This window comes from Scleropages formosus, chromosome 9 (genome assembly GCF_900964775.1).
Source record: "Scleropages formosus chromosome 9, fSclFor1.1, whole genome shotgun sequence".
Lineage (NCBI taxonomy): Eukaryota > Metazoa > Chordata > Actinopteri > Osteoglossiformes > Osteoglossidae > Scleropages > Scleropages formosus.
In genome coordinates this window covers 30,667,956-30,691,878 of record NC_041814.1, presented here as the reverse complement: position 1 = coordinate 30,691,878, position 23,923 = coordinate 30,667,956, and the positions used below count along the sequence as shown (strand labels likewise).

The following is a 23,923-nucleotide window of genomic DNA, read 5'->3' as shown; positions in this document are numbered from 1 at the left end:
TGCACTATAGTGTAATTACACTAAATAGTAAAGTATAAACAAAGATATTGTAACAACCTGAGTTGCTGGGAGTCTGAGCAGGAAAATGGGTTTACTGTAAATAGTTGAATTGTGGATAAAACAGAATTGTGTTCAGCCGCTGTGGGGACTCACGGGAAATATAAAGGGTCAGTGTGGCCAGTGGAAGATGAAGGAAAAGACTGAGGAGTGTTAAGCAGACTGGGAATTCCAGGCATGCCGGGAATACTGCCTTGAGGTGCAGGCCCTTGAGGGAATCGTACCGAGAGCATTATTTCCTTGATTCCTGTTCCAATAAACATTAGCACTGAAGGCTTTCTACGTCTCCTTCGCCCCATCCGAACCCGTAGCTCTGCGCGCTACAATCTACAGCATACCATTTTTGGCACGAGTTCTTGCATTTTCTTTTTGGTTATTGATTCTGCTACATGTTTTTTTCCTCTCCAAATTAAGCTACATCGTACAATTCGCACGTAACCACAACTGATTCGAAAAAGGAATAAACTTGACACGTTTGACACAATTACTGTAAAGATTTTTGGAACAGTGCTGAGGTGGGCTCATGTGGATTCATGTAAATATTGGTGTTACTCTCTATTCCTGTACACAGTCCTGTTTTCCTCTCTGACTGTCTGTTATGTTGATGATGCTTAGTGCTGGGGGGTTCAAGGGGCCCTCTTTAACCAGTGTGTGGAGTAGGGAGGCTTGGAGTGACCTGGGGGAACTCTCCAGTGTTCAGAGTTTCTCTTGTATGGTCTGTTCTGCCTTTGTCATTGTACATGGTCAGTAAAAAGTGTTTTCCTGGAGCCTTGTTTCCAGGAGCTCCATGGGGGAGGGGCTACAATATTTATGTACTGTTTTGTTTCACATACCAAGGCTCACAAGAGAGAGTATACATAAGGGAAGACGACAACCAAAGCAATCCTCCTACTCTAACTTCATGGACCCAGAACAGGTACTACATCCTCTTCTTGGTTTGTTCTTATATTATGTGTTCTTATATTATTGTTAGGCTTAATATTATCATATATCACTGTGACCCTGTTCAAGACAAACACAGTTTTTGAAAGTGGATGGATGGATTTTTATATTATTTACTATACATTATTGATCATATAATTAATAGTGCGTTATTGTTGAAATTATATATATTTATTATTATTGCCTTTGTTGTTGTTGAAGCTAAATAATAAATAAATAATATGTATCATTTCAACAATAACACCACCAGCAATAAAATTTAGAGTCTACAAAATGTAAAATTTTGCTTATTCTTCCAATTCTGATGTATTTCTTTTAACCCTTTGACCTCTGGAACTTCACATAGTGAAAGTACAGTACAGTATAGCACAGTATAGTACGGTAATGTTGAGTGGTCATTGAGAGAATCTCTACACTGTAAATCAGTGAACCTGCTGCCGTCAGCAGTCATTGTTCTTTCGTTCGACAGCAGGGGCTACATATCAACTGCTGAATTTGGTCACTCCTTTTAAAAATAAATATTTAGTAATACTAACATATAACAACAGAAATATTAGATGAACAGAAAAAATGTCAGTGAGACAAAAACACAAATTACACACAAAGTTTTCCTTGAATTTTGTCATGTGCTTCTTTAATAAATTGTGTGATGCAATGGAACTCTTTTCATTCTAGGGAAACAATTCAGTCTCAGTTTATGGAACAACCACAGATGAACTTTGCAACTCCCTGTACTGACACATAATATTGTTTTAAAAATGTTTTCACTCAAGTCACATACATATGTACAGCTGAAAGTTTGCCACTTGAATGATTCCCATCAAAGTCCAGCAACACAAGGCCCAGTTTAATCAGAATAAGATACATAACATTGTTATAATCCCTCTTGATGATGTGACAAGAGTAATATAAAATCGAATGTTCAGTGCGGTTTTCTTCAAAGGGATCTTCTTGTCCCTGGATGGCTAGTAAGATGTTTTATGCAAATATTTGCTATCGTTTTCTTTCTTCAGATCTCTGCATGCGCTCTGACTCACATCTCTTTTCTGTTCTCAGCAACCTAGGAGCTGTTGGACAAGACACTGTATTGGTTGGTATAAATCTGCATGGTCCTTAACAATTCCCAGTGATCAGCGATCATCGATCATTGATCAGTGATCACCCACATCCAAATGCACAGCCCAGGAGTTGAGGAAACAGTTCTACTCACTGTGTCACCAGTCTGCTCTTTAATAATTCATGGAAAGACATTTTTTCAGAAGTAAATTGTCTGAACAAACTACAGTCAGGTGTAAAATCAGTGTACTGAAAAAGTAAAGTCTGTTTCTGTACAGCACCAATTAAAAATGTGGTTTTAAAGCAAGTGTTTGCACAGAAGCATTCAGTCGTTACCCTTAAAGGCTTCTCTTTTGTCACAGGGCGTCAGATCTACGGACAACACAGAAGAGGTTGACAAGATAAACATCTGTGTAAAATGCAAAGGGAAGACTCTGTACGTGGACACCTTTCCCATGGAGAAAATCTCAGTTCTGAAGGAGGATGCATGCCAACAGGCAGCGTGTAAACAAGAAAACATGCAACTTGTTTACAAAGGTAAAAACAAGACTTCAAAAGTTTTGATGTCCTGATGAAATGTTGAAAACATTTTTTAAATCAAGTAAATTTTAAAGAAATGTGAATTTTTGTTAGGGGGCGTGGTGGCGCAGTGGGTTGGACCGGGTCCTGCTCTCTAGTGGGTCTGGGGTTCGAGTCCTGTTTGGGGTGCCTTGTGATGGACTGGCGTCCTGTCCTGGGTGTGTCCCCTCCCCCTCTGGCCTTATGCCCTGTGTTGCCAGGTAGGCTCTGGTTCCCCGTCACCCTGTATGGGATGAGCGGTTCTGAAAGTGTGTGTGTGTGTGAGTGAATTTTTGTTTAGTCTGAAGCTAAAAGACGAATAAAATTAATGTACTGGTACCCTGTGCAGAGTGTACCCTGCCTCACACCCTAGGTTTCCAGGAGAGGCTCCAGATGAGGCTGCTGTGTTGGATGTTTTTTTTTTTAATTTTCAGATATTGTAGCTTCATCTTGGGTTTTCACAGAACCAAACAAGGGAAAAACAGGAGGGATGCCTGTTTTATGCACAAAACTGTGCCAATTTTCTTGACAAATATGCGTACAGAGAACAAGATCAGGCTTTAGCTGCTTGCGTTGTGTGTGTGTCTCTGTTCTCTGCGTTGACATTCTGACACACATCGGCATTTCTGGTTCAGGCTGTTACCAGGCTTTTGGCATGACAAGATGAGCTGAAATACTAATACAATTTTACATAATTTTCAATAAAAACAAATCAAAACTCAGTAAAATTATTCAAATTAAATGGCCTTTCACCTCCCAACTAAGAAACAAATAACTAGCAAAACTAATAAAAATGAAAATCAAAAACTCCAAGCAGCAAAATGAAATCGTAAGACATCTAATTACAGAGATGTAGCTATTATATTCACAATGAAAAATATAATTCAGTTATTAAATAGAATTCTTTTAAGTGATGAAATGGCTGCACCTCGTGCTTGTTTCCCTTGAATGAGCTCTCTCAATAGTTGGTTGCCAGTTGGGGAAGGGGGTGTAGCCACAATTTACCCTGCCACACCCCAGGAACATATTTTCGGGAACATGTCAGTCCTGACTTGCAAATAATATAAGCATCACTTAAATACTGGATCATTTCTACTGTGAGAGTAATACATATCTCTTGTGCTTTTTTGTTGTTCAAGGAGAAATCATGGATGAGAACCTAAGAGTGAAAGACTACAGAATGCGTGGGAGGTCAGAAGTCCATCTCATCAGAGTGGCATAATGGTACAAGGACAGTGTCTTGAGTCCATATCAACAAAGTGTTTACAGTTACTTCTGAAAATGTGAGATATTGCTGTTTTTTAAATATCTGATTTACAGTATTTCATGTCTCTGTCATGTGTAATAATGTAATATACAAATTCATGCTGTTTGAGTTATGTGCTTCTTAGTCAAGGGGGGACCCTACAGCCAACATTAACATTAAAAACATTGAAACCGGTCCAGTGTGCTGATGTCTCACTGACTATCCCATAAAATCATTCACTGTGACAGAGCCTAAAAACACCAGATCACTGTTTTTGTCCTGATGTACTTTCAAACGCATTACTCAGCGAGACTGTGCCAACCCGTCACGCCCCCGGGAACAAGCGGGGCAAGAACACCTGCGGGCAACTGATGACACCGGGAATAAAAGGAGCTCCGGATCCAAGCCACGATGCGGATTCTTGCAATTGCCCTAGTGGGCTTGCAGTTTCAGCATTCTCCTCATACTCTTTGCAACCCCCCTGCTTACCTCGCTCTTGGTTCTTGACCCCAGCCTGTTTTCACCGACTATCAAGTTTGCCTTGCCCGCATTGTGACGTTCACACCCCAAAGACCTTCACCTGTCCTTGATCCATGAATTTTGCCTTATCCCACAAACCCAGTCACGAAATACAACCCGCACTTGGGTCCAACACTCACCTCACCTGTCTCCAGGACGTCTGTTCTGGCGATGACAATATCGCAGTAAATAACATCAGTTGTAGAGTTGTTTTTTTGAAAACCAGTAGTCAGCAAACGTGAAGAACACGGTCTAATTCGTCTTTATCTGCAGATTCAGCAAACTCCTTTCTGTTAAAATTTTCAATATTTAAATTAATTTATTTAATTTCAAATATTTCATGATTTTCAGCAATAACCAACTTTTGGCTCATTATTATTTTCAGCTTACACTGCTTTTAAGCAAAAGGTGTATTTTAGTTTGAAAAGTCTCCATTTACAGTCTCAACTCCCTGTGAATTTCAGTGATTCTAGAGGCTTTACCATTTCTGTGGTGAGCAAAAATAGGTTTTACAATTTCTCTTTACAGCTGGTTCCCTACTAATGAACTTAACTGAGAGCTAGAGCTTGTATGGCTCAAAGAGTTAGAAAGTCTAATGTAACATGGAGCAGACAAAGGGCTCCCCATCAACTCTGTGTGTAGCTACTGGTGTAAGTGAACAAAAACCACTAGAACATCACTTCTCTGTCCAACAGTGAACTACTATTAGTGACTTGATGAAAGTGACGGGAGAATTTACATGCTGACAGTGCTGAGGGCAACAGTAATGCACAGCATGTGCTGGAATTATTTCCTGAAGGTTCAGAAAAAAGACATAAAGAAAGGAAGCACTACATTCATGGTGATGGAAAGGTAAAGCCAGCTTTTTCTCAAGGGGAGAATGATGACAGAGATTTTTGGTGAAACATTAAACCCTGGAACTCTGGTCCCCATTGCAAAGTTGATAACTTGTTTAATTTGTTTGTAAAATGTATAAAAGAGATTCCAATGAGCTGCAGCAATAGAAGAGCAGAGATTTAAGTCCAGTCCAGTTTAGTCAGTCTGTTTTGTTTTCTGTTTAACACAAGCCACGAGGAATCACAGTAGAGAAGAGATTCTGATAAATGGAAAATGTTGGTGAAACCCTGAGCTCTGGCCAAACTGGTTCTTGGAATGTAGTACAAAGTGCAGGCGGATATAGCTATTGTACACAATACTTAAAAGCAGACATTACTCAGCAAGAGCAGTAAGTAGTGCAAATCAGTTCATCATGTAAATAGGGAGCATGTTCCATGACACAAAATTTAAAAAATAAATAAATAAAAACGCCACACAAGATATAGAATTTTTTGGCAACAGATTCAAGTAAATTCACTTAAAAATGAGGAATGGACAACAGTAACGGAGAACATGTATAGCACCGGGTACTGCTGCAGTAAAAGCTACTTTTTTTGCATGTCAAAATTTCATGTTCAAATCCCACCTCCTGCTATAGTACCCTTGGTTAGGATACTTGCCCAAAGTCTGTTATGGTAAAAATGACCCAGTTGCAAAAGATGTAAATCACTGTAATTGCTTCAAAAAAGTGTTAAATATAAAATGGTAGCTTAACACCATTTATACCTTATTAACATCAATAAGACTATATTTACAAGGAACAAAAAAGTCATTAATTATTCTTTTCACTTCATATCTAGTCATATCTCCTAAGAACACAATTTCCAACAATGCTGTATTATCTTGCATGGATTGATAAAAATCTAGAATTATCCAGCTTTAATGGTACAAAGTTAAGGGCTATGTGCTCCTCCCAGTTTGCTCACAGTTCAACACCACACCTTCCACAGCAAAACCAGGAAATTCCTGCTCTCACACACTCCGACCAGTTCTGTGAAATGAAACTAAACTGTCATTCTCTGAACCAAAATGGCACAAGCTGGAGATCTTCTTTCTCAGGAACATTTAAGTTGTTCAATCTGTCTGGATCTACTGAAGGATCCAGTGACAATAAATTGTGGACACAGTTACTGTATGGACTGTATTAAGGGCTGCTGGGATCAGGAGGATCATGTTGGTGTCTACAGTTGTCCTCAGTGCACACAGACCTTCACCTCAAGACCTGTTCTGGGCAGAAACACCATGCTGGCTGAAGTGGTGGAGAAACTGAAGAAGACAGGACTCCAGACTGCTCCTCCTGAACATTTTTATGCTGGACCTGGAGATGTTGTGTGTGATGTGTGTCCTGGGAGAAAGAACAAAGCTGTCAAATCCTGTCTGGTGTGTCTGGTGTCTTATTGCAAAACACACCTTAAAATTCATAATGAACTCAACCCTGGAAATAAACATAAACTGACTGATGCTATAGAACAACTACAGGATGAGATTTGCTCCCACCATCACAAACTCCTGGAGGTCTACTGTCGTACTGATCAGCAGTGTATCTGTTATCAGTGTGTGATGGATGAGCACAGAGGGCATGATACAGTCTCAGCTGCTGCAGGAAGGACTGAGAAACAGGTAAGAAGTCTAAAATCACAGCTCTTCACTAATGTCTTTAATTAGATCTGAACTAAATTAACAGAAATATTTTAGTTCTGTTTTACACATTGCTGAAAGTAGTAAGTAAACACCAGCTGGTTCACTGTGACTTTACTCTTCATACCACACACACTGTAAATGTTCACTCCCTCTGTTTCAATGGCCATCACCCTCAATGTAGTAAACTGCAGTAACCAGATTCCTTTGTTGGATTCCCTTATATCAGGGGTGTCAAACTCAATTTCATCCCGGGCCACATCAACATTACGGTTGCTCTCATAGGGCCGGTTGTAACTGTACGACTATATGAATCTATCAACTCTTTTATTACATTACATAATTACCTCTGCATTCGATTACTACTGGTTTTGGTAATAACTCAATTAATACCTAGCTTTGAAAGTAGAAGCCCAGGACAAATAATGACAAAGTCTATTCAACTGTACAACTATTGTACAGTTTATTTGAAAAATAAATGTGGTAACAAAAACACATGCTTGTGCTGTATGTGAGCACACGCTCAGATTTCTCTGTGATATTCTAAATCAAATAAATTCATGAAATTAAGAAAAATCGTTACTTATACATCAAAGAACATTTCCTTCATAAAATTTCATTTTACTGATGGACTTCTCCACCGCAGTGCAGATGTCCCTCCCTGTTGTCGTTCCGTGCATAGCAACCACATCCAAGAGCTCTTGACAGACAAGTCTGCCTTCACACCTCGTAAAAAATGGCTAGATGCGCCGTATCTATCAGTAATGTCGGTACTTTCGTCAACAGCTAACGAAAACACCAGAAAACTGCGCTCTTTTCCAGCCAGCTGTGTCGCCAGATTTCCTGGCGCCAGTTCCCTGACTTGGTCCACAATAGGATTCCTTGACAAGCTAACATTGTTAAACGCCTGTTTCTGGTTGGGGCACCCTTGCTGTTCACATATCTTCAGCATACATACACTGCTTTAAAAATGCACTTTCTTAAAAACACTTGGAAGCCCAGGCAGTTTCTTCAGCCACAATAAAGCTGGATTTCACTGCTGCATCATTTTTTGCAGAAACATTTGCAAACAAATTCTGCTGAGAATGCAGGCTGTTTTTCAATTCTTGTACCTTTTGTTGGTTTTCCTGTCTTGGTGGCTGTTAACATACTTAGTTCTGTGTTTGATGTTGAAGTGCCAACATAAATTGTATTCCTTGAGCACGGCCTCGTAGCAAAGAAGACACACCGGCTTGTTTCTGTTAAGCACAAACATGTATTCGCTTTTCCATCTCTCATTAAATAGCCTCCCATCTGCATCAACTTTTCTTTTCTTCGACATGATGGGTCTATTCATATTTTTTTTACTAATCCTATCACTCCACTAGAATGCCGCTGCAGGAAAAAACAGATATCCAGACACTGCCGTCTACTGGCTAGATGCCTTCATCACGCACACAATAAAATTGAGATGCATTTTCAGGTCCCGAAAATAAAATTTATAATAACAATAAAATAATTTATAAGCTCTCGCAGGCCACATAAAATGAGGGACCATGCTGGATTTGGCTCGCGGGCCTTGAGTTTGACATCTCTGCCTTATATCATAATGGAAATAAAATTAGCTAGATGGTTCCAACAGGATGCAGTGGGTTTGACTGGGTCCTGCTCTCTGGTGGTTCTGGGGTTTGAGTCCTGCTTGGGGTGGCCTGCAATGGACTGACATCCAATCCGAGGTGTGTCCCCTCCCCCTCCAGCCCTACGCCCTGTGCTGCCAGCCTGGGCTCCAGTTCCCCGCAACCCCACATGGGACAAGTAGTTTCAGATGGTGTGTGTGTGTGTGTGTGTGTGTGTGTGTGTGTGTGTGTGTGTGTGTGTGTGTGTGTGTGTGTGTTGATGGTTCCAAACATGTCCAGAGAAATAATTTGTGATGACATAGTATGAATTTCACTTGCCCTTATATCATTTAATATATCGAGTGGATCCTGTCAGTTATTCTTTATATTCCACAAACAACTGCAGGCAGTAAATCAGAGGTCAAGGTCATTATAAACACTGTGACAGCATATGATAATGAAACCATGTTTAAACACACATACTGACTGAAGTCACACGTCTCAAGGGGGGGTCACAGCGAGCCGAAGCCTAACCTGGCAAGACAGGGCACAAGGCTGGAGGGGGAGGGGACACAAGCAGGACGGGACACCAGTCCGTCAGAAGGCAACCCAAGTAGCACTTGAACCCCAGACCCACTAGGGAGCAGGACCTGGCAAACCCGTGGCTCAACCACACCCCCCATCATGTTGAAACAGATTAGTTTTTTTACTCTCTGCAGAATCAGCTGGGTGCAACACAGAGTGAATTCCAACAGAACATCCAGCAGAGAGAGAAGAAGGTGCAGGAGCTGAGAGAGGCTGTGGACTCACTCACAGTGAGTATGGAGCAGAGGAGAAGACAACAGCTGGCTGCTGGAAGAGCCATTTGAGGGCTCAGTCAGGGCTCTCCTCCAGTCACACAGTGAGGAGACCACAGCTGGACCACTTTCCAGTGCTGTGGCTCTCGATCGCACTGAGTCACACTGTGGGGAATAAACAGGCTGTCTGGGCTCCTGGTAAAAGCTGAGTGAAAGGACTAGTTCAAATGTACAACCCCCTCTCTGTGTGTCTCTAACAGCGCTCTGCACAGGCAGCAGTGGAGGACACTGACAGCATCTTCACCCAGATGATCTGCTCCCTTGAGAAAAGGCGCTCTGAGCTCAAAGATGTGATCAGAGCTCAGGAAAAGGCTGCACTGAGTCAGGCTGAAGGTCTTCTGGAGCAACTGGAGCAGGAGATTGCTGAGCTGAGGAGGAGACACTCTGAGCTGGAGCAGCTTTCACACACAGAGGATCACATCCATTTCCTACAGGTAACAACACTGCTTTTCTATGAGACTGGAGAACACAGCATGTGTGATACATTTATATGATACACTTAAAGGATGTGAGTTGGAGATGCTTCTTTCACTCATTCTATGTGTGTGTGTAGAGTTTCCAGTCTCTCTGTGTCCCTCCTGGACCTGTACACTTACCCACCATCAGTGTGGACCCACACTGCTCTTTTGGAGGTGTGAAGAAAGCACTTTCTGAACTCAAAGTCCAACTAGAGGAAGCCTGTAAGAATAAATTCAAAGAAATCCTCCAAACAGGTTTGTAGAGAAGTACTTTTTTTCACCATGATTCCACTAGGTATATTAGCACTTTTCTAAACTATGTCTGTTTTCAAACATGCTATAGAAAATGTTATAGTACATTGTTACAAAATACATTTATACATCGTAATCAGAATAATATTAATTTGCTTCTAGTCACTTTATTTACAAATACATCAGTGACAGCAGTTTATATTCTGGATTAATCCACACATCTCCCATTTCTCTGTCTGTCCACACAGTGAAAGACATTCATATTGTGGAGACCTCAAATCCCAGTCCATGTGAGTGTCTTCAGTGACACTCTGATAACCATCTCCATTACAGTACAACTTAAACCATACAGTAAACACATGTACACAGGACCAGAGGTAAATCCCATTCACTCACCTTTCTGTTTCTCTTCATCTCTTTCTAGTGAAAAAAGTGCTACAGACTCCAGAAACCCGGACGAGAAAAGAGTTTTTAAACTGTGAGTCTGTTGAAAAAACTCGGATAGAGACAAACTCACACTGAAACACATGTACATGTAATTATCACTAAATTCTGCAATATTGATTATGTAGAGTTTGCCTGTTCTCTTTCAGTTTGTGTTCAGTGTGTGTGTGGATGAGTGTTCACTGTTATAAGGCATGCAAAGAAGTGTTCTCCACCGATGGTCCATTACATTGGTGTGTTGGTGGGACTTGCTTGTCTTCATGGACCTCAAAGCTATGTTATCAGGAGTTTCATGCTCCTTGTGGGCTCTCTTTTGGCGATCAAGTCCAAGGAGTTGGGTCTGGACAAGGAATGGTCCCCAAAGACCTTCCTGAGTTTTCACATGCAGAAGTCCACGCTTAGTGCATGTTTTTCCTCCTGAGACCACATAAGCCAAGCATGTCTGTTAGAAAATGTAGCTGCATAAATCTACATTTCTTTTTTTTTACTCATGTTGATGCAAAAAAAGTCTAATCTCAAAATCTTTTCTTCAGTACAAATAAGTGTAAATGTAACCAAGAAGTATCCACAGATATTTGCATCTAATTAACTAACTGAAATTGCCAACATTATTTTATCCACCAAAAGTCCATAAATCTGTAACTTCCATTCAAATGATACATTCATTGAATATGACCCGCAAAGATTAATATAAGGATCAAATAAACCCAAAATCTCTTCTTTCTCCTCCATCAGATGCCTGTCAGCTCACACTGGACACAAATACAGTGAATAAAAACCTCTGTCTGTCTGAGAGGAACACAGTGGTGACCTGGAAGAAGCAGCTCCAGTCATATCCTGAACATCCAGAGAGATTTGAGTGTTGGTACCAAGTTCTATGTAGAGATGGTCTGTCTGGATGTTGTTACTGGGAGGTTCAATGGAGTGGCGATGATGGGGTTTACATAGCAGTGTCATATAAGGGGATCAGGAGGAAAGGATGGAGTAATGCATGTGGCCTTGGATACAATGACAAGTCCTGGAGTTTGGACTGCTCTCCCTCCAGCTTCAATTTATGGCACAACAATAAGAAGACTCCAGTATCTGGTCCCAGTTCCTCTACAATAGGAGTTTACCTGGATCACAGGGCAGGAACTTTGTCCTTCTACAGTGTCTCTAAGGACACAGTGACCCTCCTCCACAGAGTCCAAACCATGTTCACTGAACCCCTCTATCCTGGATTTTGGGTTAGTTTGTCATCTCAAGTTAAGCTGTGTTCTCTGAAATAAGAGCAAAAACAGAGCAGCTGAAGACACCTGTGAACTCCATGTGTTCTTGTACTTTTCTAAAATCCTCTGTTTATGTTTCTACAGTTTCAAATACAGCAGTATTTGAAACAGTACAAACTCAGTCATCAGCTGTATCAAAATGATTGCTGTATGTACAGTACAGTGCTTTTCAGAATACAAAGCTGTGTTTGGTACCTATTTATTCATCGAGAAAAGCATTCTGGGCAAGGAATGTGGATAACAATGAAAACAGCACATTCCAAGGGTTTGGTAAAGGAAAGGAGGGAAAGAGAAGGGCCATTAGGTTTGAATCCAGCTCAATCTGTGTGAAGTTTCTGCAGTTTCTTCTGGGTGCTCTGGTTCCCTCCCACAGTCCAAAGATGTGTTTCAGGTGAATTGGTGACTGTAAATAGTCAATAGTGTGTGAATGTGTATATGACTGTGTGTGTGTACGACTACACTCACCGGCCACTTCATTAGGTACACCTTGCTAGTACCAGGTTAGACCCCGTTTTGCCATCAACTGTCTTAATTCTTCATGGCATAGATTCAACAAGGAAACATCCCTCAGAGATTTTGGTCCATACTGACATGATAGCATCACACATTTGCTGCAGATTTGTCAGCTGCACATCCATGATGCGAATCTCCCGTTTCACCACATCCCAAAGGTACTCTATTGGATTGAGATCTGGTGACTGCGGAGGCCATCTGAGTATAGTGAACTCATTGTCATGTTCAAGAAACCAGTTTGAGATGATTTGAGCTTTATGACATGGTGCGTTATCCTGCTGGAAGCAGCCCTCAGAAGATGGTACACTGTGGTCATAAAGGGATGGACATAGTCAGCAACAATACTCAAGTAGGCTGTGGCATTTAAATGATGCTCAATTGGTACTAAGGGGCCCAAAGTGTGCCAAGAAAATATCCCTCACACCGTTACACCACCACCTCCATGCTTTCATGTTGTTTACACCAAATTCTGACCCCACCATCTGAATTTTGAAGCAGAAATCAAGACTCATCAGACCAGGCAACATTTTTCCAATCTTCTATTGTCCAATTTTGGTGAGCCCATGCAAACTGTAGCCTCAGTTTCCTGTTCTTAGCTGACAAGGGTGGCATTTGGTGTGGTCTTCTGCTGCTGTAGTCCATCTGCTTCAAGGTTCGACATGTTGTGCATTCAGAGATGCTCTTCTGCTTACCTCAGTTGCAACGAGTGGTTATTTGAGTTACTGTTGCCTTTCTATTAGCTCAAACCAGTATGGCCATTCTCCTCTGACCTCTGGCATCAACAAGGCATTTTCACCCACAGAACTGCAACTCACTGGATATTTTCTCTTTTCTGACCATTCTCTGTAAACCCTAGAGATGGTTGTGTGTGAAAATCCCAGTAGATCAGCAGGTTCTGAAATACTCAGACCAGCTCATCTGGCACCAACAACTATGCCATGTTCAAAGTCACTTAAATCACCTTTCTTCCCATTCTGATGCTCAGTTTGAACTTCAGAAGATCATCTTGACCATGTCTACATGCCTAAATGCATTGAGATGCTGCCATGTGATTGACTGATTAGATATGTGTGTTAATGAGCAGTTGAACAGGTGTACCTAATAAAGTGGCCTGTGAGTGTATAACACAATGGACTAGTGTCCCATCCCAGGCATACCCTTCCTAGTCTATGGTCCAGAGATTCCAGGCTCCAAATTGCCATGAACCTGCCAAAAACAAGCAGTTCACAAACGTGATTGTGTAAGTGACAAGCTGAACAAGATTACCAGACTAGAGAGGGGCTGTGCATTGAGACATTGATGGGTCAAATGACTGTAGAAGTACTATAAGGCCATCTGCTTGAGTGTGCTTAAAGTGTATATTGAAGGTATCCAGAAGACTCAAGGGAGAGTTCATGAAGTATGAAGGGGATTGATTGGGAGAGTGGTAGGGTACGACTACAGGGTGTGCAGTCAGGGAAGAGATGGAGAGACTGAGGAATTCAAATGAGGGAGCCAGAAATGGGAAACGGGTGGAACTGAACAGTCCCACTGGTGGGGGGACATAGCAAATCTGTGCCACATCACCCTTCCCAGAAAGGAATATTTAGTAGAGAGGACTGTTGGTGTGAGTGACTTTAAAGGGGTCACTCATTTGTCAGTGAGCGTAAAAGGTCTAGCAACAGATTGGAATCATATGCAAGGATGAAATTTGGTTCCTTCGTGGCCCTGTTGAAAAAGTGATACCGGTTGGAGGAGGTGAAAGAGTGGGGTGAACTAATCTCCTGATGAAGCACACATTTTGGTCTGTGGTAGCAATGATGTTGCCCAAACCAGTTGGCAAAGACAACATAAATGTCACCCAGCAAAACAAAGAACCTGAGTACTATAGGCTCTAAAGATAAACAGGCAAGGTTACAGTTGAGGGTAACAGAACCAACCAAGCATCAGTCAAACACACACATTTTCAGAACCGCTTGTCCCATACAGGGTCGTAGGGAACCGGAGCCTACCCGGTAACACAGGGCATAAGGGACACACCCAGGACAGGACAGGACAGGACACCAGTCCATCGCAAGGCACCCCAAGCAGGACTCGAACCCCAGACCCACTGGAAAGCAGGACTGTGGTCCAACCCACTGCACCACTGCACCCCCCAGTCAAACATAATACACAAATATAATAAGTTATGTTGGTGTCCACTCTTATAAGCAACAGGCATAGAAAGAAATGCACTCTGGAAAACAGTGACAATAAAATACACAGTAAAGTGAACATTTACCAAATCACAGTGTCAGTGTTTCAAATGTGCTCCTACATCATGAAATACATTTTGATGATAGATCCTGAGTTCAGTTTCTTCACCAGTTCCCCGGCCCTCCCCATGGCGGCCTCTACAGTACCCATGGTGGGCAGACAGCCCGTAGATGGTGGTGCCCCACACAATGCAGTTCATACTAGATGCACTTCCAGGAATTGTCTCATTGTTCAAGCTCGCTGGAGAATCCACTCCTGTGGAAGCCCCCCCATCCTGTCATTGTTCCGTGGGAGGGCACATCCCTACGTTGCATTTCACATTTGAATGTCACGCTCTTGGGCCATCAGCTTTGGAAATGGTTATAATAGCCACAGAGGTCATGGATGGGCCACTAAAACATCTGGCATAGCCTGTGATGCAGGATTTTGTCTCACATGTGTCTGTTTCCTTCTCAGCAATTATGAAGAGATAGACTCTGTTACCCTCCAGTTTGCTTTGACAGCTGCCGTCTCGTTTCAGTTAGATCCACTGTCTTTCACTCCAGAAAGCTGTTACTTCATTGAGATTTATTCACTTAGCTTACACACTTCTCCAAAACAACGCATAGTGATAAGATTCTTATAATTATTTATCCAGATGGGTAATTTTACTGGATCAGTTTAGGGTAAATGCCTTCAACAAGGGTATTACAACAGTACATGAGACTCAAACTAGCAACCTTGGGATCCAAAGGCAGCACCATTAAACCCTGCACTATCAACTGCCTGAAAAATATTTTGAACCAGCAGCAGGACCTTCTTTTCACTCATTAACACAACAGCCAAAGACAATGCTGAGCCACCCACAGGAGAAACATTACCAGGGGTGGGGTTTGAACCCACGAGGACATCTGTCCACTGGAACTTAAGTCCAACGCCTTAACCTCTCGGCCACCCTGGTTGGTTACCACTTTGCTGTTATATTCTCCTTATGTGTCCTATATGTAAAGATGGGTATGTATACACCTCTTTTGAGTTATCACAAGGGGCGGAGTAGTTACAGTCCAAAACGGAGACAGTTAGACATTTGAATTCCTCGGACTAACCATGCAAAACAGCAACATATGTAAAAAGCATTTACACTTTACTTACACCTGGTAAAACACAGTACAAGAGTAAAATACAACTATCACAGTGAAAACATGATAGAACACCTGAGTCATAGTGACACCATTCCCGCTGGCCAGCTACTCATTCTAAGCATGGCTGGACCTCTGGAACAGTCCAGCAGCACAAGTTTTTCTCCCAAGGCCTTTCTTTACTGTAAGTGGTTGCTTAGGGCTCCAAAGCCACCTGGGTCTCCCTGTGAGTTTTTGCAATAACATTTCCTTTTGCCTTTTTGGTTCAAGTCCTGCTGAGAGTGTGGGGAGTTTGCATGTTTCTCCCTGTCTTCGCACCACCAAAACATGCGCTGAAGAAGGCAGTGCCAAATCAATTCCCCTCCTCCCTTAACACAAAAGCCATGTGAGTGGGCACTATGAGTCAGGATTGACTTGATGGCACATATATACATAGGTCTACTCTCATTTCAAGAAAAAGCTCACTGCAGTGCATGGTTCAGTCAAAAGGTTCTGAGAGTTTTGTTATTCAAAAATTGCAAAAAACTTTATAATTTTTGTTGCACTTGAATGATTTTTGTTATTGACATGTATTCATTTATCTGACACTTTTCTTCAGAACAACTTACAATTTTACGCTATTTGCAATTATTTACCCCTTTATGCAGCCGGATAATTTTACTGGACTAATTTTAAAGATATTACTCAAGAGTACTACAGATGGAAGTGGGATTCAACTGTATCATTTTTGGGTAGAAAGGCAGTAGCACTAACACTACACCATCAGCTGCCCTGTAGTTATAGTTAATTTATTTTTCATAATTATTTAGCCAATAGTTATTTGTTTATGTATATTGTATTTGTCAATCTTATTGTTTATTTTATTATCTTATCTTACTGTGAATCATTGTTTTCTTAGCAGCAGCACCAAACTTCATACCACCAATTTGAGCCACACAGCAGCTTCACCGAGAGATTCTTCCCTTGCACCAGCTGCACTGCTGCCGCTTGGTCCTCACAAATCACAGTGGTACACTTGTACTCGTCTGGCACCGCATCCTTTTCCTCCACCCACTCTTTCATCCTCAGAGTTAATTAGTTAGGTAGTTCCTCCCACATCGGCTGACATATTAAGCAACGAGTATTCTCCAATGGGCTCTGTTGGTAGCAATGATCTCAGCATCTGTCCATTCGATGTTCATGATCTTGAAGTCTCCTTGAAAGGTTGAACACCATGTTTTCGTTGGTCAACCCCGTCTGCACTTCCACGCATCGCCTCCTTTGGGCGTCTCTGGTCAGGAAGTCGTAAAACGTGACCTATCGGTCGTATTCCTCGTTCTCAGGCTAAGGACCAGCAATGGTGGAGTTTCATCCTCAGAGCCACACCCACAACCAGAATGCTGTTTTATTAAAATTCCTTCACAGCTGCCCATTGTCCACCTGCAGATCATTTCCCGTCATCTTACCCAGAGGCGTAAGCTTCAGGCATCACCTGACCGCCAGGAAAAACAGAGCAGCATGGTGCTGACACTTCCGCACAAACACACTGAACATAAAGTTGTGATAACAATACTTTCCAAAAACTGATGAATAGACTGGCAAGCTGCATAAAGATGAAACCCAAGGCAATCCTTTCCATGGCTCTCTATAATGAACAGCAACTTCCTGATCCCTTCGGTCACGTAGCAGTGGAGAGGCAGGACGTGCTCAAATTAAAGCATAAAATGAAGTGTTAGCAGGGGGAGAAAAACAGGGAACAACTGGAATACATCCAAACACATTAGCAGAAGAGGACCTCAATTTGCCAAAAACTACAGTGACACAGGGAGGGCAAGGAGGATGTCAGCACCCAGAGCAGCTCTTTGGAGCAGGACATCGAAGCTGTCCTGGAGCTCCCCGCTAACAGTAGATTCTCTCACTATCCTGGAGTTTACGAGACTAAAATGCTTTTGACAGATTTTTATTTTGGGTAGACTTTGATAAATCTTAAGGTGCATTAAAAGATGGAACAGAGATTTGCAGGACATCTGTGCACATGAACACTGACATAGCTGTACATCCTTTGTAAATGACTGTGTGCAGGTGCAGGATGGAAATGACTCCAAGAGAAAGAGTAATAAAAGATTTTTGAACTTCATGGTGCCGAGAACTTTCTGTCAAGGATCAGTTCCAGTAATGTGCAGTTTGTTTCCTTCAGTTTGACGTGTGTCAGCTGCAGTCACACCAGGTAAAACCAGTTGCCAAATACCTGTTGTACTGCATAGTACTTACCGGCAAACTGACATGTTGTTCCTGCTTAACATCATGGAATATGACACATTGCAGAAACAAAAAGAAAGAGACAGATGTTTGAAAAACAATGCCAAGCCACTTTATAAATAGAATTTATTAGCAATGAGATCAAGTTAATTCACCTGGAATTAGGAATGGATACTACCTGTTCAGATTCATCTGAGAAAATTCTGGATGTTGACTGAATATAAGACAACATGAACAACTGACTAATGTGTTTGAATTTTATGCATTCCATACTCCACGTGACCGTGGTGAGAACCCCATTCATCAAATATCCATGTATCCATTGTCAACAACCGCTTGTCCCAAGTGGGGTCATGGTGAGCCAGAGCCTTACCTGGCAACACAGAGTGCAGGGCTGAAGGGGGAGAGGACACATCCAAGATAGAATGCCAGTATTCATCAAACAGCACTCAGTAATACAACATGAGTAAACAAAAAGCACAATATTGTCCAGTTTTGCAGCCATTCATATTAACACCAGTGATGGTACTTCTAAGGATTGCTGGGTGAAACTCATGGGCTCAATTTGCTTTGCTCAGTCTGGTCTCAATCCAGTACACATCTGCAGCAGGACCAGAAAGTTCCTCCTACTGTCACACCCTGAACTAGTCCAGTAAAATGAAACTAAACTGTCATTCTCTGAACCAAAATGGAACAAGCTGGACATTTGTTTTATCGGGATCATTTAAGCTGCCCAATCTGTCTGGATCTGCTGAAGGATCCAGTGACATTAAACTGTGGACACAGTTACTGTATGGACTGTATTGAAAGCCGCTGGAATCAGGAGCGATATGCTGGTGTCTACAGTTGTCCTCAATGCAGACAGACCTTCATCTCAAGACCTGTTCTGGGTAGAAACACCATGCTGGCTGAAGTGGTGAAGAAACTGAAGAAGACAGAACTCCAAATTGTTTCACCTGCACACTGTTACACTGACCTGGAGATGTGGTGTGTGATGTGTGTACTGGGAGAAAGAACAAAGCAGTCAAGTCCTGTCTGGTATGTCTGGCATCTTACTGTGAAAGTCATCTTGAGCTTCATAATGAACTCATCCCAGGGAAAAGACACGAACTTACTGTTGCCACTAGAAAACTTCAGGACAATGTCTGTTCCCACCATGACAAACTGCTGGAGGTCGGTTGTCGTACTGATCAGCAGTGTATCTGTCTGCTGTGTGTGATGGATGAACACAGAGGACATGATACAGTCTCAGCTGCGACTGGAAGGACTAATAAACAGGTAAGAACTGTTTTTGCAGCTCTTCAGTAGTGATTATAATCACAGTTGAAGTAAAAAATAAAAATACCAATAACAATTTGCCAGTTGTTACAAAAAATGGAAGTAATCAGCCACCTTGATATCACTCCTCACACTTCATATTAATGTTCATTCCTAGTGTTTCAGTGGTTACCACCACCATTGTAACTCTGCAATGACTCTTTAAGACAGATTCATTCTTGCACTACACTACAATGTAGTTCAAGGTACTATAAAGGGCCTGCTGCTAGTGTAGTAGTTACAACTATTGCCTTTAGTGCCAAAGATTGCAGGTTTGATCCCGCTCTCAAGCTGTAGTACCCTGGGCAAATAAATGTCCAAAACGTGTAACTTACATTTGGTATTGGACACATTACTGTGGACTGTAAATCGGAGCTACAGGTGATTGAATGCATAATATTCTGCTCAGCATTGTCTCCATATGCAATTTGACAGTACCTTTTGTTTCATCTCCTTAAAATAATAATAACAATAAATATATGGTAGAAAAAAATCTTTTCTCTACAGTGTCAACTTCTAGTGACAAACAGGGAATTCCAGAACACAATCGAGGAGAGAGAGAAGGAAGTGCAGGAGCTGAGAGAGTCTGTGGACTCACTCACAGTGAGTATGGAGCAGAGGAGAAGACAACAGCTGGCTGCTGGAAGAGCCATTTGAGGGCTCAGTCAGGGCTCTCCTCCAGTCACACAGTGAGGAGACCACAGTCAAAGTGTCTCTCTGTGTGTCTCTAACAGCGCTCTGCACAGGCAGCACTGGAGGACACCGAGAGCATCTTCACCCAGATGATCCGCTCCCTTGAGAAAAGGCGCTCTGAGCTCAAAGATGTGATCAGAGCTCAGGAGAAGGCTGCACTGAGTCAGGCTGAAGGTCTCCTGGAGCGACTGGAGCAGGAGATTGCTGAGCTGAGGAGGAGACACTCTGAGCTGGAGCAGCTTTCACACACAGAGGATCACATCCATTTCCTACAGGTAACAACACTGCTTTTCTATGAGACTGGAGAACACAGCATGTGTGATACATTTATATGATACACTTAAAGGATGTGAGTTGGAGATGCTTCTTTCACTCATTCTATGTGTGTGTGTAGAGTTTCCAGTCTCTCTGTGTCCCTCCTGGACCTGTACACTTACCCACCATCACTGTGAACCCACACTGCTCTTTTGGAGGTGTGAAAAAAGCTCTTTCTGATCTCCAAGTCCAACTGGAGGAAGCCTGTAAGAATACATTCACTGAGATTTCCCAAACAGGTTTGTAGAGAAATATATAATTTTTCATTCTATTGTCTTTATTCACACTTTATCAGACACACATGATTTAGTATTTTGTTTCTCATAAAACACATTTATACATAGTTATTAATAGAAACAACATGTATTCATAGCAGTGTTTGTGAAGGTCAAAAAAACCCAGTCCATGTGAGTGTGTCTTCAGTGAAACTCTGAAAACTATTCTTCATTACAACAGAAATGAAACCATACAGTAAACACACATGTACACAGGACCAGAGGTAAATCCCATTCACTCACCTCTCTGTTTCTCTTCATCTCTTTCTAGTGAAAGAACAACAGATTACAGAACCCAGGACCAGAGAAGACTTTTTACACTGTGAGTCTGATCACACTCAGATGGAGACATTCTCACACACACATAAACACACAAACACTTGTACCTATAATAACAATAATAATAATAAAGTACAAGTGCTATTACTTTAAAAAAGTGACTTGTGTACAAGTCCAAAAATTTTTTGTTCTACAGCCATCATGCCCTTGAGAAAAGGTCGTGACATGGACTGCTACAGTACAAATACCACAATGAAGAAATTAAAATTCAGTTGAAATTGAATGCACTTAAACACAGCTAAAATTAAATTAAATTAAATATTAAAAGGGTTTTATATTGGTTTCAGTGAAGGTGATATTACAAATTATTAAGTTAGTAACAATTAATACAATTAGGTATTTTCATTGAAAGTTGAAGCACAAAATTAATTTGAGTCCCTGGAGTGCCACCCTACCCCGACCTTCTTTTTTGTTTGGTTGTTTAGTCTCAGCGTGCAATGAAACTGTCTTCAGCTCAGTTGAGCTCATTGACAGAATCCAGCTTTGTGAGCTGAGCTTCTGTCATCCTCATTCTGACAGTCACATCTTTTTTGGCATTCATTTGGCTCATTCACTGTGTTAACTCCTTCATCCATGCTACAGGGTCTTTACGTGAGAGTGAATTACTGTAGCACAACAGGAACAAGGAACATGCTTGAAGTGTGTCTATGGTAACTGTTCCGGAATGTCTGCAGAGTTGATTTCTTTTTATGGGTTTCTGGAATGCAGTCAAAATTCAAGCACCCATCTTTGACCAAGGCTGCTTGTCATATCCCATAGAAGTACTTTCTTTATTTGGATAGAAATAAAAAGCATTGTTCTCAAAAACTGTTCTGCTCTCCAGAAATAAACTTACATGCAAGTAACGGGAAAAAAAAAATTCCTAAACACTCTGTATATACTTGCACATTAAACGTACATTGAATAGTTGACATTTTATTTTATTCCATAAAAGTAAACAAACAGCGAGAATCTACTCAAAGCAAAAACTCTACTTTTTGTCTTCTATCAGATGCCTGTCAGCTCACACAGGACACAAATACAGCAAATAAAAACCTCCGTCTGTCTGAGGAACACAGTGGTGACCCATGAGGAACATCTACAGTCATATCCTGAACATGCAGAAAGATTTCAGTATTATCTTCAAGTTCTGTGTACAGAGGGTCTGTCTGGGTGCTGTTACTGAGAGGTGGAATGTAGTGGAGATAATGGGGTTCGTATAGCAGTGTCATATAAAGGGATCAACAGGAAAGGAGGAGGTGATGACTGTGGTCTTGGACACAATGACAAGTCCTGGAGCTTATACTGCTCTCCCTCCAGTTACTATTTCTACAACAGTAATGAGAAGACTGAAGTATCTGGTCCCAGTTCCTCCACAATAGGAGTTTACCTGGATCACAGGGCAGGAACTCTGTCCTTCTACAGTGTCTCTAAGGACACAGTGACCCTCCTCCACAGAGTCCAGACCACATTCGCTGAACCCCTCTATTCTGGGTTTTGGGTTGGATTTAATTCTAAAGTTAAACTGTTTCCTGTGTGATAAAAGAGAAAACAAAGTAGCAGAATTCAAACTGAAGGAGGAATCCTATGCGTGTTCTTATATTGAACTCTTCCATGATTCTCCCAGTGGTAAACCATAATTAACTTAAACATAATCCTGGTTTTGTTTTAAAATGTGATTTCGTTCAATATACAGACAAAACTACCATCTATAAAATAGCTTGCTTCAGTCAATATTTACTTATGCATGATTGCTGATGTTGAAATATGAGGTTAAATTGGTGTGGTATCACCAAAATTGCACCCACAAACATGGTCAGCAGACTGTATTAGAATAAATATCATAATAAAGCAGTTTCTGAGCTGCTGATATAAACAATAATAAACCCTTGCAATACACATTACAGGACCAATATCCATCTGCTATGGAACAGCTCACATATGGCATACATGTTAGAACTGCTGCTATCAAATCCACAAACTGCAGCATTGAATCCCGCCTATTGTTGCAGTAAAATTACCCAGCTGTACAAATTGGTAAACAGTTGTTGGTGGCTTAACACTGGGAACTGCCTTGGAGAAAAGCATCAGCTAAATGAATAAATATGAATGGACTCTCACCTGGCATAAATTGTATTTTCCAAATCTGATCAGTCTTTCATGCATCTATACATGTTATTAATATGTATAATGTCTGTCCTCAGTTTTCATGTTGTAGTCATGTTATGGGCAGAAGATATCATTGTGGTTAAGGAACACAGTAGCCTAAATGTTGTTGATTAAATGTAATCATTGTAAATGTTGATTCTAGCCTAAATGTTGTTGATTAAAATGCTTTTGGTTCACTTTGCATTGTTATAACCTTCTGTGTTTATAGAAAAATTAAATGTTCTATGCAACGATTATCATTCACATGCAGGAGACCACATGCTTGTGTGAACATAATGCATTGCATATAACCTTACGTGAGGCTATAAATTTGGTAGTTAGTATACAGCCTTTGCATTTGCTATGGATTTGTCATGATGCATTCAGAAAAATAATATACCACCAGTATCAAGAAACGAAAACTTTTCACCCTTAAGCTACAACCCATTCTCCAAGAGGCAGGATAAAATTTGTTGGATGTGACATACATGTTCTGGGTAGGACCTAGAAAACACCAGAATACCACCCGAATACATTAGTACATAGCGACTAATCATAATACTTCATGCTTAGACTACTGAGGGGATGTGTACCAAACCAAAGGGTATAACAAGATATTCATAATGCTCCAAAGATGTGCTAAATACCATCTTCCATTCATTCTCACAAATTCAGACTAGATTAAACACACTATTAAGGTTTCATTCAGTAAAAATGGTGGAACCATTAACCTGTTCCAGAGCAGCAGTGATCACAGAGAAAGAATGTGGGAATTTTACTGTAATTTCATTTAACCCTTTATAATTTAATGCAGGACAATGCAGCCCTCCATCCTTAAATCTCCTTAAATTTGTGTTGCGCTAATTAAGGTCAGATGCTCAGGGTCCACAGTGTGACCAAATCTGGTGAACATGACAACGAATCTGCATACTTCATTCACAGTGATGTACTTCTTCCCTCTTTTTTTGTTACTGTTTTTGTAGTATG

At 41.3% G+C, this 23,923-nt stretch overlaps 1 protein-coding gene, 1 non-coding gene and 1 pseudogene across 3 annotated transcripts; 2 read left to right on the top strand and 1 right to left on the bottom strand.

Moving 5' to 3' along the window:
• The first annotated feature begins 6,244 nt into the window (after positions 1-6,244).
• Positions 6,245-11,766, top strand: LOC108932648 (tripartite motif-containing protein 16-like). Of its 2 annotated transcripts, XM_018749188.2 has the most exons (7): positions 6,245-6,874; positions 9,207-9,302; positions 9,545-9,778; positions 9,898-10,057; positions 10,303-10,344; positions 10,479-10,532; positions 11,234-11,766. In XM_018749188.2, the coding sequence occupies exons 1-7, from the start codon at positions 6,284-6,286 to the stop codon at positions 11,764-11,766; spliced, it is 1,710 nt and encodes a 569-aa protein (XP_018604704.2). In that variant the 5' UTR covers positions 6,245-6,283. The 2 variants fall into 2 exon arrangements, with proteins under 2 accessions (XP_018604704.2, XP_029110907.1); XM_029255074.1 differs by lacking the exon at positions 11,234-11,766 and having other exon boundaries at positions 10,479-10,624.
• Positions 11,767-15,371: 3,605 nt separating this feature from the next.
• Positions 15,372-15,454, bottom strand: trnal-uaa (transfer RNA leucine (anticodon UAA)). Its single transcript has one exon. It is a non-coding gene; the product is annotated as a tRNA-Leu (tRNA).
• Positions 15,455-18,558: 3,104 nt separating this feature from the next.
• LOC108932654 (tripartite motif-containing protein 16-like) lies at positions 18,559-23,043 on the top strand (annotated as a pseudogene).
• Positions 23,044-23,923: the final 880 nt, after the last annotated feature.